The sequence below is a fragment of the Pezoporus flaviventris genome, unplaced genomic scaffold, assembly GCF_033815535.1.
Source record: "Pezoporus flaviventris isolate CSIRO_AGI_PZ_B2104156 unplaced genomic scaffold, CSIRO_AGI_Pfla_v1 ptg000001l, whole genome shotgun sequence".
In the NCBI taxonomy this organism is placed as follows: Eukaryota; Metazoa; Chordata; class Aves; order Psittaciformes; family Psittacidae; genus Pezoporus; species Pezoporus flaviventris.
Window position 1 is genome coordinate 17315056 of NW_026892549.1, and position 20124 is coordinate 17335179.

General features: G+C 51.0%; 1 protein-coding gene across 3 annotated transcripts; it reads left to right on the top strand.

Moving 5' to 3' along the window:
- Positions 1 to 2553: 2553 nt before the first annotated feature.
- GALNT5 (polypeptide N-acetylgalactosaminyltransferase 5) lies at positions 2554 to 19115 on the top strand. 3 transcript variants are annotated; one of them, XM_061446209.1, is made up of 10 exons: positions 2554 to 3821; positions 8322 to 8488; positions 10271 to 10390; positions 10853 to 10988; positions 11367 to 11486; positions 11968 to 12085; positions 12288 to 12611; positions 15666 to 15746; positions 16542 to 16703; positions 18694 to 19115. In XM_061446209.1, the coding sequence occupies exons 1-10, from the start codon at positions 2578 to 2580 to the stop codon at positions 18832 to 18834; spliced, it is 2613 nt and encodes an 870-aa protein (XP_061302193.1). In that variant the 5' UTR covers positions 2554 to 2577; the 3' UTR covers positions 18835 to 19115. The 3 variants fall into 3 exon arrangements, with proteins under 3 accessions (XP_061302193.1, XP_061302203.1, XP_061302209.1); XM_061446219.1 differs by lacking the exon at positions 16542 to 16703; XM_061446225.1 differs by lacking the exons at positions 15666 to 15746; positions 16542 to 16703; positions 18694 to 19115 and adding an exon at positions 13529 to 14209.
- The last annotated feature ends 1009 nt before the right edge of the window (positions 19116 to 20124 follow it).

Genomic DNA, 20124 nt, shown 5'->3' on the forward strand with positions numbered 1-20124 from the left:
TGCAGAGTTAGCTCATTTTCTGAGACACTTCTGGCTGGAAAAAATGTTGAGTTTTCATCTTCAAGTTAGCTTCCTTCTCTGCTTTTCCATCTGACACTTTGGATTATTTTAATGATGGAGTAACCTTGATTAAATTAATTCCTCCCTACAAAAGCAGCTGTCTTGTGTCAAGGAATCTGTTCAACTATCTGGAGCACTTATACTTGCCAGGGAGAAGAGCCAAAGCACAGAGCTAGCAGAGGGAATGCCTGACCATACCAAAACAGCGACAACTTTGTCGTAACTCCTAAGTGTGAAGCTGAGGCTTAGAGGAATGTCGAGGGTCTGTCTCCCTGCCCCACGCAGGGTTGGACGCTGCCTGTAACATGTTTCCCTGTTAGAAAAAAAAGGCTATCTGGCCTTTCCCATCTGCAGAGGAACATGCTTCCCGCAGTCCTGGGGACTGAGGTCTGAGGGGCTAAAGTTCATCCACAGCCAGGTTCCCTGCAGAGCTGCGTCTGAGCCACGCTGTACCCCTGGGCTGGCTCCTTGGGGGGGGCCACATGCACCCAAAGCCCAGAGCATGACCCTTGGTGCCACACCAGGCACACCAGGATGGCACGCTGGAGTGGGATCCAAGTGCTCCAGCTGCTGGGTGAGATGGTCAGGAATGGCAAGGGAAGGAAGCTACAGAAATGGAAAAACAATGCCAGCGTGGAGAATGAATCCACAGTCCGTGGTTCGCTTAAACGTTTATTTCCAAACCAAAGGTATTATTTAAGTTCAATCTTGCCTCCAAGCTTCCTTACTTCCAAACAGCTGTTCAATTGTTTCCCCTTTTAACAGTCCTTTTGCAATCTTATCCTTCACTCCAGCTTACTGAAGGTCCTTAAGCACGCACCAGCCATACACGCAAATCCTACTGAAATCAGAACTGCCTGCCACGTCTGAAGAGAGTTTGTTTTACAAAGAAAAGCCTTGGAAAAACACCAGAACTGCCATTTCTTTCTTGTTTTCAATCTCACAATATAACCATAGGCTAGACTTTGAAATTACTGGGGGTTTAAAGTATGAATGTATTTTTTCCCCACTCATTTCTTTTCCTTTCAATATTAATATGCACTGCAGTGGGTTGGATCCCTTTATAAAAAAACAAACAAAAAAAAAAAACACCAAAAACAAACAAAAAAAAAACAAAAAAACAAAAACATCTCCTGCTCTGTGATTTGGGATCCCATGCGTTTCTTTTAAATTTATTAATACCAGAGTTCAAGCAAGCTGCAAAATATTGACGAGCTCAGGCTTTTTCCTCTTTCACTTAGTGCCCATACAGGGGCTTCACAGCTGATGCCCACATGCTACAGCTGACCTTACAGCTCTTTAACTTGACCGTGTGCACAGGCGCAGTGGATGCCACACCAGTTGGGCAGCATTGTCCTCAGGCTTGCTAACGGAGGGGACCTGGCACGGCACATAGAGGCTCCCTGGCAGGGCAGTGGGCCAATGGCTGCTGGTACCAGGGTCTCCACTGCAAAGCTCCTGGCAGCATTGGGATGGCAAAGGGCCCCCGGACCCTGGTTTTGATCAGTTAGTGAAACCCAGTCATGGGGGTCCTGCGTGAGTGTCCCAGCATGCGGAGCTCACAGTGGCGGACGAACAATCGCCCTCTGCAGAGTATCTCCTGAGTATCGCAGCCCCACTGCAGGAGCAACCAGCTGCTGTGGCGTTGGCCGGGTGTTACCCCCTCCTGGCCTGCCATCCCGACACCGGGGACACCGGGGGCACTGCACCCAGGGATTACCCCACAACCAGCCCCGCAAACCCGACCGGGTGCGCTGGGGCTGCCTGGGGTGTTCCAGGGCTGCTGGGGATGACCACCCCACCCTGATCCCCCCACCCCCCCCCCAGCCCCGCAGGCAGCCCCAGCCCCGCCTGAGCCAGCGGTCCGGGCTGCCCCGGCTCTTTTTAACCCAGCTCGAGAGACTGCAGGGTTTTGCCTCCCTCTTTGAGCCAGCGCCGTTCAGCCGTGGCTCGTGTGCCCTGGAATAGAAGCAAGTACGGGAAAAACATCCACGTACTCGGCAGACAGCCTTAACCTCCACACTTCTGCGGCTGCTGCCACGTAACCTACTTACACTGCTTCACTTCTGTGCAAGGACCACTTAGCCGCAGCCCCGTTTGCATCCGCATTGCCACGCGGGCTGGCCCGGGTGCCTTGCCCCTGGCCGGAGACCTGCTGTCCCACCGGGCACAGACACTCCGCAAGCTCCGCACCCCAGAACAGACCGCATAAGCCCCCACGATGTCCCCCGCGGATGGCACACAATGGGCCCCAATGGGAGCGTAGCGCAGCGCCGAGGCCCGTGCAACGGCGGAGGTGAGGGCCGGCCGGAGCTAGCCTCTCCGAGGCGAGCCGGGCCGGGCCGGGCAGAGCCTCCTCCGGTGTTGAGTTACAGCGCGGGCCCCCGGGGCTGGGTGGGGCGAGAGGAGCCCCGGCCCGGCCCGCCTCTCTGCTCCCTCCGGGAACGGGGTGCGCCGGTCCGGGTGCTCCGTCCGTCCGCTCGCCCGCCCGCCCCCAGCCCGGAGCGGCCTCCGGGGATGAGCGGGCTGCGGCGGCTGTTCCGCGGTAGCGGGCGAGCGCTGGCGTTCGTCTTCGCCGCCTCCGTCGTCTGGCTGCTCCTCGACATGGCCGCGCTCCGCCTCTCCCTCGGCGACGCCGGCGGGCGGCTGCTGAAGGAGGCAGCGGACCGCGGGCAGGAGCAAGCGCGCCCGTGGCGGGGTCCCGAAGCGTGGGCGGGCAGCAGCCAGGCCGATCTCCCTGGGCTCCGCCGCGGGCGACGCCGGGGCGTAGGGACGCCGGGCTCCCGGGCAGCTCGCCGGGAGCCTCTCCGGACGCCGAGTCCCCCGGCCTCCGTCGCCGGGACCAGAGGGCGGCACGTCGAGGGGGACCCCGCCGCTCCCCCAGGGACCAGGCCCACCCCGCCGGGGTCGGTTGTAAACTTGAGGGGCGATGCAGGGGTCGTAGCGGCACCGGCAGCGAGCAGACCCCCGTCGAAGGCAGCGGCGGAGTTCGTAGTGGAGCCCACCGGGAGCAGAGCCGGGTCGCTTAAGGCATCACCGTCCCAGCCAGGCTCCCCCGACAAGCCGCATTTTCCTGACCTGCCTGGCGCGGGGCTCTCCGAGCCTGCACGGCGGGTCGGGGTCAGGGGGCCGGCGGTGCGGGGGCCCGGGCATGCCACCGAACCGAGTCGGCAGCAGCCCGCGGGCACGCTGATGAAGGGCGGCCTGCCACCTCGGTCAGCGGAGCTGGGAGCCCTGACTGGGCGGGAGCGAGTGAAAGTGGGAAAAAAAGAAACTTCCTCCGAAAACCACTTCATCCTTCTTGGCAAAGAGGGGATAAAACTGGACAGCCCAGCAGCCTCACGCCTGGGGTCTGACTCTGCGAGGAACATCACAGAGAGACAAGAAACACACAAAGAGTGGCAACTTGCTAATGAAAATGGGGACAGCACCCATGCTGTGAACACCACCACTGGGGCTGCAGCACTGGGTAGCTGGACACAGGGTGCAACGCAAGGAGCAGCTCCCAAGGTGCGTGCCACTGGCAAGGATGGACAGGAACAGATGGGCACCAGCAGCCCGGGGACTCACAGGGTCTTGTCCATGGATGCAACACTTGCCCCAAGAGACCCGCAAGCTCCTGGCCAGTTTGGACACCCTGTTTCAGTCCCTGATGACAAACAAGAAGAAGCAAAAAGTAGATGGAAAGAAGGAAACTTTAATGTCTACCTCAGCGATTTGATTCCTGTAGACCGAGCCATAGTGGACACCAGGCCTGCTGGGTAAGATCTCCTTCTCTTGCACAAATACTTGTGCTGCGCTCAGTGGCTCCTGGAGAGGGCTGCTGGGTGCACTGTGACCTTTTTGTGCTTCTAGCTGTGAGACTGCTTTTGCCTCTCTATGTAGGAGCAGCCTGATATTAAAACTGGGTAAAGTTTGCAGGTTGTCTTAACCCTGAGTCCTGCCATCCAAAGAGGCTGGGGCACATAAGGTGGGCAGTGTGGCGCAGGCCTCTTTGTGCCTTAAAATACTTTATCTCGTTTATCAGGTGCAACACTGAGCACTGTTTGGTTTCAGTATTTGTGCATTTGGTTCCCAGAGCACCCCTGAACCAGCTGATTTCTCTTGGTTGTAGAAGCCACCTGCCTGGAGGTGCTCTCACTCCTTCAAGCAGCCGCTGCCCTTCCCTCAAGGTAGAGGCACCACAACAGCTGCCTCTGCCTGGAGGGACTGCTGGAGCTCTAAAAACAGGAGACAAAGCCACGGGCTGAGCTCTGATGTGGTCAAAAGGGGCACACGCTGGCCAGCAGTCAAGGCGGTCCAGGGGACATGCCTCAGAGCGATCCTTTATGCAGGCCAGCAGCTCTGCTGCCATTGTGCTACAGAGCACTGCCATCGGTACCCACTCTGTGGAGGCCGCTCAGGGACTTGAGTCTGGGCACACAAAGGGAGGAATGGAGAGGTCTGAGTTGGAAAATTGTTGTTGAGCTACAGCTGTTCCGGTGAAATGCATAGCTAATTCTGCAAATCTCAGTACTGTATTTAAAAAACACTCCCTCCCTGTAGTGCCCATAGAAAGGAAAAGGGTGAGGTGTGGGCAGCACCTTGCCCACTGATGGAAGGAGTCAGGGCCTCTTCTGAGCCGCTGTGGGGAGGATGGAGGGAAGGTGCTGCTTCAGGTGAATGGCAGGGTAATCTCTTTATACTCAGTTTTTCCTACTGCAAAAGTTTCTCAGCCCCTTGGCAAGTGAGAGACCTGCCACACACAGAGACCCTTTTCCCACATCTCTCTTCCCACACTTGCAGTGTATGGATATGGTGGGACGGGAGTTGTGCCATGGTTTGTCTCCCATCCCACACAGCAATGCACAGACATTCCCATGGCACTGCTCCTGATCACCATTTATGGTGGATAGAGGATGCCAGCTACAGGAGCCACCTGTGCACAGAAATGGAGCCATGGTGGCTCAAAGCACTGTGTTTTGGTCTTTGACCAAAAGTCCTGAAAGCTGTGGAGCAGAACCCAGAAATGCTTGTAAGTGCAGCCTGCATGCCACGGGTGCCACACACCTGCCCAGAAGGAAACAGCATTGCTGTCTGGGCGTCACGGGGAACGCCTTGGCCAAACAGGGGCGCGTCACTGACAGCACTGCCTGGGATGCATGCTGCTGCGCTGGGGCACGGGGCCATGGGAAGCTGCCCTGGGTGCCCTGGCACTGGCAGGAGCCTGTGCATGCTCTGCGCTTGGCTGGTTGGCACGGCAGATATCAGGCCTTAAGGGCCAGCTCACTCCAATGGCTGTTGACAGCTCTCAGGGATGAAACAGCATGTTACTGCTTTTGCTTCCAGTCTGTCCCAGTTTAAACTGCAGTTCCTCTTGTGATCCTTGCTGGAGTGCTGAACTAGACCACTGAAATTTGGCCAACAGGAACTTGCCCTGTCACAGCCTTCAGTGTGCCTACCAGTGTGCAATGCTTGCTGCTTTCTGAATTTTCTTACCATGGTGGTGCTTGCTGAGCCTCTGCAGAAGTGCATGCAGGGAGAGTCCCACCAAGGAGGAGCTGGACCCCATTTCAGCCCAGCACTGCAGTGCTGTGAGCGAAGGTCCCCATGTGCCTCTGACCCCTCCCCAGGCTACTGACATAGCTTCTCTGGGACAGTTGAGTCATCCAGGTTTAGATAAGGACCAAGATTTCCTGGCCTGGCAAAAAAAATGTTGCCTGCCGCATGCCAGAGCATGGCCTGGATAAGTTGGCATCCATGCTGGCAGGCATGGGGAAGGACCCTAGCTATGCCTGACTGAGCTGGGAAAGGATGGGCTGGGCACCCCCGAAGATCAGGTCTTCAGGGCCAGGCTACTTCTAAGCTGAGGCAGCAGATCAAAGGTGGTGCTTTCCCAAAGCAACTTCAAAGCCTACATTTTGTTGACTTTCAGAGTGATGTCCACAGAACATAAAGGCTGTGGGCTATTTTTGTTTAAAAGCCTGTTTAGGAGAGAAATTTCAAAAGGATTTGACTTCTATTTCCCCTTAGTTATATATATTAATTATATATACATATCTAAAAAATATATAGGTATGTATATGTAAGTTTATACTTAGAAAAGAAACAGCCCAGACTCACACAGGACATAGTGAAATTTCTTTAGCTTGGGGTCAGCAATAACAAACCCAGTGCTCGCTGCCCAGAATCCTACTTTTTTAGGCAAGAAGGGAGGAAAAGATGTTCCTCCATTTGAGGTTTCCCCTCACCCGGGCGCTTTCCAGCTGCCAAGGGTATGTGCAGGCTTTGGCCAAAGGCCTGTTTGCTGCTAATGAAGGAGCTAGGAGAGATGTCCTCATAGCAGGTCCTGCCTGACTTCATGCAGACTTTGTAGCTTGTATCTCAGCTGCGTTTTCTCAGCTGCTTTCACATCCCTCTCTCCGTGCAATGAAAGCTGTTGTGTTCAGCAGCTGCCACCTTATCTGTGGGCTTGTTCCCTCCTCCCACCACAAGCTGCCTCCTTGGGTTCGCTGTAGGAGCAACTACAACTCATCTACTTTCTCCTAGTTTAGCTGTCCCTTGTTGTCTCCTTCTTGCAAGTGACCTTCCTGGTTCAGCCCCTGCCTTCTCTCCATTGACCCTGTGAGTCCTGCCAGCATGCCCAAACCACTCTCCCTCCCCATACTGCAGAGGGGTCCCATCACCACGGGCCAACACCCTTAATGTTTCCAACCAAACCGTAATCAAACAGCACATCCCCTCCTGGCTGAGCCAGTCTTGGCTGATGTCTGAGGTGAACCAGGCTACAGAAGGAGAAGGAAAGACACGTCCCAAGGATTGTGACAGAGAGTAATTCTGGGGATATTTTCACTTATGGGAGCACTTCTGATTAGCTGTGAAGCCCTGAAATGCCTCTGAATTTCCTTCAAAACACCACATGGTCTGAGCTGCACGTCAGCACCCAAGCCAGCACCAGCCAAACCCGAGGGACTGTTCACGGAGACAGAAGAAATCAGCTTTCCATATGCTCCCATGTACCTGTCTATTTTCTCTGTTGTTGACAGCAGAATGGACAGTGGTTTTGATTCATCACTGAGAAATCTGCATCTGCAGATTGGCTGGTGCCTGTCCTGCCTGTGGAGGTCTGCTCTGGAAGACAGAAAAACCTGCTATCAGCCTTCAGCTCATTGACGAGAGAGAAACCAAGTCCCAGCAATTCATGGATATTCTGGGATAAACTGTCAGTCTTGGGGAGAGGAGCAGTCTGGGGGAGAGGAGTGCTCTGCCAGGCATTCTGCAGGCCTGGAGATCCACTTAGAGATAGCAGAGCTAGGGAAGCCCTGCTCCCCAAGGCGCACAGCACAGCAGTGCTGAACTTTCAAATGGAAGATGAGAAAAGCTGCTCACTGACCTTTTGGTCAAACACAGAAGATACAGGCCTGACCCAGCCGTTGAGGTTTTGGCTGTTGCAGAATAAAGTGACAAACCCATGAGCATAGGAGGAATTTAATCATGCCTCAAACCCACCGATGCATATCGCTGGCTGTTTGTGAGGGGAGCAGGCACTGCATGCAGGCTTGGTACAGCCAGGCTGGGTGTCCCAGGAAGGCATAGGTGCTCAGGGCATGAGATACAGGGTGCTCAGGGAACAGACTTGCTAGTACTATCATATGTAAAATTTGTACGCTTGAGTGTTTTATGTTTCTCCAGGATGTCCTGAGTGATGTGCAGCAGTTGGACTGGGAAACTCTTCCTCACTGTCTGCATGTTTGATGAGTTGCTGTGCTGAGTAACCCTTCATGTAAATAAATGGCCGTTTCCCTGCATTTTGAACATAACACCAATTCTTTACTTTCAACGGGACTATCCCATGCAGCCCAGGATGCCAAGTACTGCAAGTGTTCGGAGCACACCAGGATCCTTTTCATGCAGGAGTCCCCGAGACCAGTGGTGCAGAGCTGGGATCAGCCTCACTTTTGGGGCCTTTCAGACATTTGCTCATTGAGAGGAGATATTGTCACCTGCAGGTAGGGAGTTAAAAGAGGTCCCTGTTAGAAAGGAGTGAGCACAACTTACCCCATGGGGTTGCTCGCAAGAAGGGCCCTGTGGGATTGTGTGGGGAGCTCCCCCTGCTCAGTCCTCTGCTCCCTCTCTCAACAAAATCCTGTTGCAGGGCATTGCCTCTCTATTTCACATTTGGCATCTCCCCCCTCCCTGCGTTTTTTCCCAGAAAACAGTAAGCCTGGAGACTTTCAGGAGTGCGAATGGCCATCACCTGTGAGCCTGTGTTGCCATTGCAGGTGCTCTGACCAGCATGTTCATGATGACCTCCCAAACACCAGCATCATCATGTGCTTTGTGGATGAAGTATGGTCCACCCTCCTCCGCTCAGTTCACAGCATTCTCAGCAGGTCTCCTCCTCACCTGATTGAAGAAGTCATTTTGGTGGACGACTTCAGCACTAAAAGTAGGTGAAGCTTCTTCTGCCTTTATGAAACTAATATAACTTGAGGCCAAAATGCAATTTGTTCTCTGTAATTCAATTCTGAATAGAGAGAAATCACATTTTCTCCTTTCGATGTATTGAAGTGCATCCCCATCCTGCTCTGTTCTTTCCAGATCAGGGGGTCAGAGGTCAGATGGGCACTGGGAGTGGCTGTGGTGAATCAAGCTGCAGTTCTTGCCAAGCAGTCTGCCAGACTTTATCATTCACGTCTCTTCCATCCTAGTCTACTCACTTAAACAGCTGCTACGTATACAGCTGTGCATCACTAAGTTTACACACGTGTGCTGCTTTGCACATGTGCGGGAGGCTGGTAGACGCACTGCAGTCCAGGAGAGCCATCTTTGGGGCATCCTGGACCAAGGACTTGAACGTTCATGAAGATGCTGTCATCCTTCTCTATGCACCTTCCAGATGAGTGCCCCATGTTTTCAGTGCTGCACTTCCCCGGTTGCTCAGAGAACGGTATAGTTGCAGTAAAAGCAGTGGTGAGCCAGGCATCTGCACAAGCACAGCAGCTTTGCATATGCACTCAGGCATTTTGTATGATATTGAACCTCTGCTTTGTAATGCTTTCACTCTCTACTGGCTTAAGCCCTTGAAAATGTAGGACTAATGTAATTTTCCAGCTGCTGGTTCTTCTGTGCTCAGCATTGCTGTAATCTGAGTAGCAGCAGCAATAACCTACAGCAAACGTGTCCACAGATGTTTCACCTTTGGAGCTTTTCAAAGCTTTTAACTGGTTTTTGAAATGCAAACAGTTACATTCTCCTGAAAAAAAACTAGAGAGCACTAATAAAGCCCATCTATGGTGGAGATTGGGTGTCCTTCCCACAGACCAAACGGTGTAAGTGGGTGATGGCTGGCTCTGAACAAAGCACTTTTCTCCCCAGCTTCCTCACACTCTTATTTGTGAGAGTTCACCACCAGCTACCTCCACAGCCACAGAAAGCCATGACTAAAGCAGCCTGAGAAGTGGAGATATGTAACAGAAAATCCTTGTGCAGTTTAAACCCAGGCAAAGCCTTTAAATGTGGTGCTTGCTATCAAGAAATATGTAGAGCATTAAAAAAAAATAGGCAAAGTATTTAGAACCAGATTTTAATTGTGATTATAGTGCAAGGGAGAAAAAAAAAAGTCATTTTGGAGTTTTTGAGCGACAGCTCTATACCTGGTTTGAATCATGAGCTACTCGAGTGATGCCACTGAGATTTTGCTCATGACCTGTCACCAAAATCACTGCACTTCATGCTCTCCACTGTCCATGTGCTGTGCGTGCAGCGAGTCACTGCATTCCCCCACACTGGCTATGCCTGCCTTTGCTGCATCTACTGGGCTTGTGCGGAAGCCAAGTGGATGCTTGCTGTGCAGGGAGCAGGAGACGATACCACCACCTGCAGCCCATCCTTTGGAAGAGCATACCCAAAGCAGCCAGACAGCCCATGGTGAGCCCCCAGGACCAAGTAGCATGCCCATTGCAGAGTACCCGGGACACACGTCTCCAGAAGAGATTTTTAAACTCCAGCTGAAACCTGCTGGCACTGATGTGGCTGGGAGTTTCACTGGAGAACAGGCTCAGTCTCCAACACCAGAAGCCCTGCAGCTGTGCCCAGATGTTCACACCCCAGCCCAGAGGATCCTGGTGTATCTGAAGGTGCTTCCAGGGACATTCTACCCCCTGCTTTTCACCTTGGAAGTGGGTGCGAAATTGGTAAGACATCCTCACCCTCTCCTCCTTCTCTGCAGAGTACCTCAAGGAGAAGCTGGACAAATACATGTCGCGGTTCCCAAAAGTGAAGATTCTCCATCTCAAGGAGAGGCATGGTCTAATACGGGCCAGACTGGCAGGAGCAGAGATTGCCAAAGGTAGGATGAAAGCCATTTCAGTCTTGGCTGGAACCCCCACAGGTGCTGATAAGCCATCTCTGAGCTTTAGTCTCATCCCAGTGAGATAATGGCATCTCTTTGGTATGTAAAGCACAAGGATCTGACAAGTGGTAGAGCTTTGTCTTGTCCAGCACCTCAGCACAGCCCTAGCAAGCCACAGCTGGGATCTCCAGCCGTGCCACCTTGACTTCGTTGCCTGCACAGACCAGGCTGTCTTGGCATTGAAATGGTCATTTCTGCTGGGAGCCATCCCACTTCACTCTGCTGGCCTCCATGGCTGAGCAGCAAAAACATGCTCTGAGCTATGGCTGGGAGGGTTTTGGGAGCTATGGCTCATGGCACCATCAGCACTACTGTGAGCTCACAGGGTGTCCAGCCAGCATAGGATGGGAACAGGGAAGGAGCACCTGGGGCCTGATCCTACCCTGGCCTCTGCCACAGGCACCATCCTGACGTTCCTGGACTCACATGTGGAGTGCAATGTGGGGTGGCTGGAGCCACTGCTGGAGAGGGTCCGCCTGAGCCGGACCAAGGTCGCCTGTCCTGTCATCGAGGTCATCAGCGACAAGGACATGAGGTAATGTGGCTTGTGGCCTTGGGATATCCAAAATCCATGCCAGTGGCTTGAGTGAAACCTCTTACTGGGACCACCAACATACTAATTACAGGAAGACCCAGGTCCAGACCTCCTAACTGGCCTTCAGCAGCATCTCACAAGGGATACATCATGTTGCTGTGCACCAGAACTTAACGTCAGCAGTGGATTTGGCCCCTTCATTTATCCCACACACCTTTTCCCTTTTTCATGACTTTTAGTACATGAAGAGGATTCCTGATGAAATTTGTTAAAATCTCATTTTAATTATGTACAGATATTCATCTTCACTCATTAAGGGTGACATTTCAATCAGGAATGTGACTCAGAATTAGTCATCCCGATCTTTTCTCTGTTTAGTTACATGACCGTGGACAACTTTCAGCGTGGGATCTTTACTTGGCCAATGAATTTTGGATGGAAGCAGATTCCGCAAGAGATCATTGAGAAAAATAAAATCAAGGAAACTGATATAATAAGGTAAAAAAACAGCAAATGTGAGAGCTTTGTGGTCCGACCTGTTCCTTTGTTAATAACTTAGTGACAAAGGCTCCTTCAATGCCAAATGTTGTTCCTTTGCCTGCAAGGACAACAGAGACAGGCACTTTGTACGCTGTGGGCAGTCACATCACCAGACATGGGCAAAGCCCAACAAGCCTTTCTCACCTCGTGTGGCACTGCTGACATTTTGCTGGTGTTACTGGGGCTGGGGGAACGTATCATTGCATTTTTCCCTTCCATGTCCCATTATGGTTTTCAGGCTGGGTAAAGCCACTCAAATACAGGATCAGCAAAGTGACTGATCAGGTAGTGTCTTGCTGTCCCTGTAAATGCAGCCGCAGGTACCATCCCCCAGCATTTAGTAGCCCACAGCTTCTCAATGATACCCTTGTCAAGGCAAAGGGAAGGGGATGGGCATTCCCTGACCAGCTGACCTGCTGTGTGGCCTGTCTGTTCCCAGGTGCCCGGTCATGGCAGGTGGCCTGTTCTCCATCGATAAGAAGTACTTTTTTGAGCTGGGAATGTATGACCCAGGGCTGGATGTCTGGGGAGGTGAAAATATGGAGATTTCGTTCAAGGTATGTCACTGTCATACACCTGCATCCATGCCAGCCTGGCTCTGATGATGGGGCTCAGCCAGGGTCTCCCAGAGGGACAGCCCACACTGGAGACACCATTTGTCCTGGTAGTTTACTTAGTTTTCTACTTCTCTTCTGGCTTGCACAAAGCCAGCACCCAGCATTTGCATGTGTTTCTATCAAAGCAACCTCTGTTTCTCAGGTCTGGATGTGTGGAGGAGAGATTGAGATTGTTCCATGCTCCAGAGTTGGACACATTTTCAGGAACGACAATCCTTATTCCTTCCCAAAAGATCGTGTGAGAACAGTGGAGAGGAACTTGGCCCGCGTTGCAGAGGTCTGGCTGGATGAGTACAAGGAGTTATTCTATGGCCATGCTTACCATCTAATCTTGAAAAACGTGGATGTCGGTGACCTCACTCAACAAATCCAACTGCGAAAGAAGCTTCAGTGCAAAAGTTTCCAGTGGTACCTGGAGAATGTCTACCCAGACCTGGAAGCACCCCTGGTTAAAGCCAGTGGTCTGGTATGTAGCCAGATAACTTGCCGCCCTTCATTTAAACATGTTTTCAGTGGCTAGCTACACACTGCCAGTACACTGAGTTGTTTCCCTGGCATTTGGTAACATTACTGAATATTCAATATGTCACGGTGGTCTGGATTCCCTAGTGTTTTTATAAATAGGTCACAGTCACAGTTCCAGGAGACAATTTCCCTTTAAAGAGCCATTTGAGTGTTTCAACCCCAGATGAGCTGCCCCTGTGGCAGACACGGTCAGGGATGTGCACCAGGGCAGGGGGCCAGTATCCTCCCTACCTGCGCAGCATTTTGGCCACGGCAGGAGAGGGAAGTGGTTTATCGGGCAGCCCTGGGGGCCTGGAGCAGGCAAGGTTTGTACCGGTGCTCTGCTGCCAGCAGAGCGCAGCAGAAATCCGCTTTTTCCCTGCGCTGCCTGCAGCCTGAGGAAGCCCGGCATCTTTGCAGCGCGCGAGAAGCCTGTGCTTCGGGAGAGCTCAGTGGGCAGAAAGCACCGTAAATGTTAAGCCCTGCTTCCACAAGACTCTTACTGGCTGATAAGTGGATCAGGCTCCATTTCTCTTCCGCTATCTCTCCATCTCTGCTTTGGGAGACTCCTGGTGATCTCTGGCACCAAGTCCTCCTTCTGCAGCTATTCCTCAGGTGTTCAATGTCACTTTACCAACATTAAAAGGTCACTTAGACAAGAATAAAATATGGGTTCTGAATTTGGCCCAGGCTTGAGCCTAAGCTGAATATTAGCTGGTGCTTTGGACACTCAGAAACCTCAAATATTCTGCCCAGAAAAGATGCAGCTTTGATTACAAATTGCTTATAATGGCAATTACAAAAGTAAAATATTTGGTCTGTCAGAAGAATTTCAGTGATTCCAGGAATGAAAACTAAAGGGTTTTCTGCCTGTCCTAGCCATTGCAGTCTGCCAGTGCCATGGCAGGAGCAACACTTGCTTGAGAGGAGGTGGCCAGAAGCCGGTGACCACAGGTCTGGCATGGCTGGGGCAGTGAGAACAAGAACGGCCTGTCCCCTCCGTCCCTGCCAAGGCGCACAGTTACTGCACCAGCCCTTCTGGGAGCCAGGAAATAGCACATCAACCATTCAGCTGTGTTTCAGGCTTGTTTATGGGCCAAGGGCTTAATGTGAAGGTTCACTGTCACAGGGAGCCCTAGGGATCAGGTCAGGCTCTCTGCCAGCTGCAGTGTGTTGCTTTAATGATCAAGCCATGAAGGTGTGTGAGGGTAGCTCTGCAGAGAGCATGGGGAGGGATGCAGTGCTTCCTCTGGTGACCTCTCAGCTCTCACAGAAAAGCTGTAGGAAACTGCTGGTTTGGGGCGCTTCAGCAGATTATGAGCAGTGCATCCATTCAGACGCATCCATCCATCTCAGTGTGACAGTGGCTGCAAGCAGAAGAGCCAAGGGCTGTCTCTCTGGCTCCAAAACTTGTATGTCCAAAAGCCCATGTCCCTGCATTTTTCAGAAAGCACTGTTTGGATTAGACTGAAGGATTCAGTGAAACATGGGCTTAAGTGACATTTTTGAAAAAGAATTAGCAGTCATAATCTGAGAACATAACCCCACCCCCCCCCAATTTATTGAGAAATATTCACTTTTTCAGCTTTTTTTTTTTAATCAGAGCAGTAAAACAATGTCAAATTCAGTGCAAAGCAGTTAGACCATATATAACCTGAACCAAAACCTCAGTTTGTCAGAGGTGTTTTTGAAAATTTTCAAGATACTGCCTTGCTTTGTCCTGATTCAGGCCACCTGAATTGCTCTTTTATCTTCATTCTCAAAATTTAATAGGGCAGAAAATCTGTTTTTCAGCTAGCTCTGCAAATTCCAGCTGTGCTGAACACTGTCCAAAGTTACTTGAGAACTGTTTTCCAAATAGCCTATTTATTTATGGGGATTAATTCATAGGTTCTTCAGAAATTCTGAAAGAGAAGGAATGACGTTTGCAAGGAATTGGAGATGTGAGTGGCCCCGGGGAGTTATTTGAGGAGTTGGTGATGGTGCCTGCAGACTGCAGCCAACCAAATCCTCTTATGGCCGTGAGCCCCTGCAGTGTGGTAGACTTCAGCCCAGGAACTGGAGTGGGCTGGCAGAGCTCAGTCCAGTGTTTTCAGCTTTCCCATATTACATCCGGTACTCCTGAGCAACCTCTGAACACACCATACAAACAGCGTGAAGGAAGTGCCCCTTTGCAGACCTCACTTTGTGCAGATGCTGGCGCTGGGCAGGTGCTGGATGCTGGCTCACCCATGAGGGATGGTTGCAGGGAGAAAGAGCAAAGAGAAGCCAGGGAAGGGAGCAGAGCCTGATGCTCACTTGCAGCAAGCTGGGGGCTGAATACACATGCTCAGGGAAACTGCGCTACCCAGGGTGCAGTGCTTACTTGTCCTCTCTTACACCCACCAGTGCAAGGTAACAGCAGTTCAGTTACAAACAGTTAATGATGATGTTCCTGCCAGGGTTCCCACTCTAGGGGACTGTGTCTCCATTTCTCCATTGATGGTGGGTACCAAGCCAACCAACCTGGATGGAAAACAGGAAGCTGCCTTGAGGTAGGGCATCAAGCACATCACATACAGTGATGGAGTTGTTCCCTGGGGCCATCTGTGGAGTCTGTGCCCAGCTGGGAGGGGACCACCAGGCATTTGTGTCAGCTGCATGTATTGGTTGCTCCCCTCCTTCACGGGGTAGCAGTGGGAAGAGATTCTGCAGTTGTTACTGCTGGGAGCTGTTTGGTGATTTGCAGAACAGGAACATGAGCTATATCAAAAAAAAAAGCAACCCAGAAAAGAACGTGTTTCATCCAGCCTTAAATGTTTCTGGTAAGGGCTAGTTTCAAGTTTTTGTTGGTAGAAAACGTGTAATGGACCAGATATGCATTTACATACCTCTCCAACACATCATCTCTGCTTTACTTAATTAAGTGGACAGTACCAGTCAGTGTCTCTGAATCCAGGAGGTTAACTGCAGTATAGCAGCCTCTCCTCTTTCTTGGGAATTTATGTCTGAATTTGAATTTTGTTCTGTTTTCCAGCTTGTTAACAAAGCCATGGCAAGATGCATCACTGTGGAAAACACAACTCTAGCTTTTGAGGCATGTGATGTTAACAACAAGGTAAGGATACCCTGCATACTGAGTATGTAATACTATATTTTGTGCATGGCGTAGAGCTCCTGTACCTTCCTATGGTGACCTGCCCCTCCCTCAGGAGCTAAAGCAGTCCTTCCCATAGGGCACATGGCCACACGATGCCTCTACACATCTAGGGGCAGGAACTCCCTGTCTGCAAAGTCTGTAGCCAGCCCACAACCCCGGAACCAGCAAATTCAGCTGGAATAGGAAAGTTTGATAAAGCCATGAGCCTGCACATGAAAATAGGGAGAAACATTTAAATAAAAGCCTGTGCTTTCTGTGCTGCTGCAAAACATCCAGCTGCCCTCTGTTGCTCGATGGGAAGCAGCAGCTGTGGACAGTCTTTCCCTTCCTCTATAGGTAGTGTTTTTTACGCAGGTCCCTGCTAATTGCTCTCTGCTCTAGCACAGGCTGGCTTGAGGGTTGGGCTTGTCATGTCCAGGGGTTTGTCTGTTTGCACCCCAGTGCTGGGGTGCAGCCAGGGGAGGTGGCAGGGCAGACAAGCACACAGCAGTGACTTTGGAGTCAAGGCTGCTGTGCAAGGAGTCACTCTCATAGCCTGCGCTGGGGCTGTTCTGAGCTTTCTTGCTCTGCAAATCCATAGGAAAGGTCTTCCCATGGATCACAGCTTTCCTCATCCCCTGGTCCTGGGTGAGGACAGGAGAAAAGTGAGAAGAGCATCTTCTGGGGAGCCTCTGCCAGCTGCCATCACCATGCAACCAGCCCTGCTGATGGAAGGCAAGTGGGGTCACAGCTCTTCCCGGTCTCTCCCTGCAGAACCAGAAGTTCAACTACACCTGGCTGAGGCTGATCCAGCACGGAGAGCTCTGCATCGCTCAGGCTGGCACTGTGGAAGCACTGGGCCTGCGCCACTGTGAGGGCAGGAGCCGCAGCCTGGCATGGCTGCACAGGTCACTGGCAGCCTTCCAGCCAGAGCTGGTAAGTGCTGCGCTGGCGAGGGCAGCCACACCATGGCCTCTGTCCCCTGGGTTGTGTTAGTGTGCTGGTGTGCAAACTGATGGGCAGCTGCAGCCCAGTGCAAGGTGCAGGATATGCCCTGGCTGTCTGGTCCTGGCTTTGCCGAAGTCTTTTCACCTGGAGTTAGGCGTTGGTCCCCCAGCACCAGAGCCTTTCCTCAATGGGATAGAGATGCACATGCTGGTGTTGGGTTGCATTATATCCAAGTGATGCTTGCTGCGACATTGGGTTTCTCAGGGCTGGGGAGATGCTGGCCATGTGAGGAAGAAATGCTTTACTGTGAGAGTGGTGAGGCACTGGAAAACACTCCCCAAGGAAGTTGTGAATCCTGCATCCCTGGCGGTGTTCAAGGCCAGGTTGGACAGGACCTTGAGCAACCTGGTCTAGTGGGAGGTGTCCTTGCCCATGGAAGGGGGGTTGTAACTAGATGATCTTAAGGTCCTTTCCAACCCAAACCATTCTGTGATTCTATGATTCGCTCTGACATGACAGTAATGGAACATCCCTGTTTTACATAGAAATCATCGATAGTACTTTCTTGGATATTACTTGATATTTATTGGTATTCAGCTCACCAGTGCCTTTTTAAAAGAAAGCATTTATGAAAAGGAAAAGAATGGATACTTACATTTATTGCCTGCACTTGTAAAAAAGCAAGTGAGTCGGGACTGAATCTCCATCAGCCTGGTGTAAGTAGTTGTCCAAAACGCTATGAAATGGCATACTTTATATTTAAGAAAGAAATACTTTTAATTTAAAAAATAAAAAAAAATGTAGCTAAATTATACACTCACCATATATTGCAAAGTTCCCATTCCTTTTTAGTCTGAACAACCGAAACTTTAAAAGCTAGAGCGCCGCAGTGCCAAGGCTCACCCTGGGTGTTTTGTGAAAAATACATGAAAATTGTCATCTGCTTAGGAGTCCAGGCAGCAGTACCAGTGCACAGGCACTTTTTGTCTCCTGTTTCAGCCCTAGCTCACCTCAAGCCATGAGTTGGGTGCACTTGGTGGTCCCAGCCAGAGCAGGCGGCTGGGCATGAGCAGATGCTCCCAGCTGTGGCAGGGGATGGGTCTGGCCACCCAAAGACACAGGCACCACCATCCTCCCCAGGACAGGCAGCCTTGGTCTGTGTGATTGTGTCAGCCTTTATTAGTGCCAGCAGTAGGAAGTCTGAGAAGCAGCTCAGTGCCTGGTGATGTTGACTGAAGGAATTAGTGTGCTTTACCTTCTGATGTCACAGTTATTGTGTCTTATTAAAGTTGTGAAGTGCATTTCCTATATGCACAAAGATCCAACTTTTGCCCAGACAACACTTTACATGTCATTTCAGGAGTATTTCATTGTAAGTAACACTGCAAAGCTAGGAGGTAACACAGAAATGTCCTCACCTTTGGCAGCACTTGCAGCATTGTCTTCCTAGCCATGTGGGTTAAGTAGATAAAGCTAAGCAGATGTGAAAAGCAAGAAAATGGAGATCACTCAGACTCTTCATTCTTTCACAATCCAATTTACTGCCCCAGCATTTGAACTTCAGCACTGAATTATCTAGCATCCTTTTCAATTCAGTAAATGTGCTCGGAGTTCACCAGCCAAGAAACTCCAAAATACGAAAATCAGTCTCCTGGTGTATGTACCCCTATATAGCATGTACCATCTGGAGTGATTTCCTTTGCATGGTAATTTCTGCTTGGACAGTGAGAGAACTAATCTTTCCCTTCCCAGTGAATGAAAGCTCAGGAGGTGTAGTATGATCCTGGCTTGGCAACAGGCACCAGCTTTGGATCCCACCCAGAAGTCCCTGTAAGTCAGCAAAGAGATCTTACGTATTAGGGAATCATGAAAAAAGGGCACAGCATCAAGAATTAAGCTTTCTCAGTGGAAAAATAGAGCTGCTGCCACACGAGTCCTAAAGCTGAAGCTTACCTAAAGCCCTCTCTCTCCCCTGCAGAAAGACCACATCATCTCGGAGCATCTCCAGCAGCTGGCTTGCTTGGAAGTGGATCCCTCTCACAAAGCCCTGAGGGTAAATGCCTGTGACTCTGCAAATCTTTATCAAAAGTGGCAGTTTGGCAATTACTATGCAGACTGAAGGGAACACAGTTGGACCAGAAACACTGTGTTTTCATCTTGCAAACTCAGCAAGGACATCTGTGTGACTTGTGACAGCAATTACAAAACTGAAAGTTTATTTCCAAATGATAATTGAAATCTGTCATTTAAACCAGCATATTGAGAGATCAGAATACCGAGAGCAGCACATCTGGTTTAACGATATCTGAAACATAGGCGTGTTTTTCCTTCACTGTGAGAGACTTTGGCAAAAGCTCAAATAATTTTCTGTATTATTAAATGGAAATATTTTCTAAAGTCCCCCATCCTACTGTAAGCAAACCTTCAGCAATTCCCCCTGGACAACAGCATAAGCTACAGGAATACTTCCAGGGATCAGCAGTCTGTAAACAGCAAGTGGGGCTGCTTATTCTTCCACAGAAAATGGAAGTTTATTGACCAACACATTAAAAAGATCCATCTAACATGCCTGTTCTGGGTCTGGCTGCAGGATCCTACCCTGTGGGACCCACTGCCTCTGACAGATGAGTATCAGGGTTCCTTTAGGAATTGATTGCTTATCGAAAAAGCCTTCTTTTAATAATGGGGGGCAAATATGGGTCAATAAGCTGCCCAGCAGCTGAGGTAAACGGGGCTGTGGAAGGGGCAATGAGTATGCCTTGCCCACACCCCCAGTGAGGATGTGGGTGTCTTGCTTTGCTTGCAGGTGAGAGGAGCTGTTGGGGAGGCAAATTGGGTTTATCCTGCTTTTTGCCAGTGACACGCAGCAGAGGCCAGCTGTGTCTTCGAGCCCCAATGGCTTTTTAGTGGTTCCCCCAGCACTGCTGCAGCTTTACTTGGCCCCTGGCCAGGGTACTGTGTTGCATTGGTGCCTGTGCTGGAGTCTGGTGATGCTTGGTGCAGCCCAAAGCAGGGTGGCTCACCCTGCTCCTGCCACGGCCGTCCCAAGAGAAGCTTTACCTGCCAGCAGCATGAGCCAGGCAGCTCTCCCCATCGTGGCATCCTCCCACTATGGAGGGGAATGGAGGGAGGGCAGAGACCTCTGTCAGAACGTCTCACAACCTAAAACTTCTACCTGTAGGCTCTTGGGATGGAGGAACTCAGTGAGGGCTTTAATTCAAAAAGGGTTGCAGAGCACAAGTGTGTGCACATATATGTGTGTGTGTACATGGCATTTCAGAGGGACCACTGCAGAGGTTAATACAGTGGGATGAGCTGCTGCACAGCCCGAGCTGCACAGGATGGCCAGGCTCTGCACACCAAAAGTCCCTCTGAACTTACTGTTAAGGGCAATTTTTTTCTTACTGTG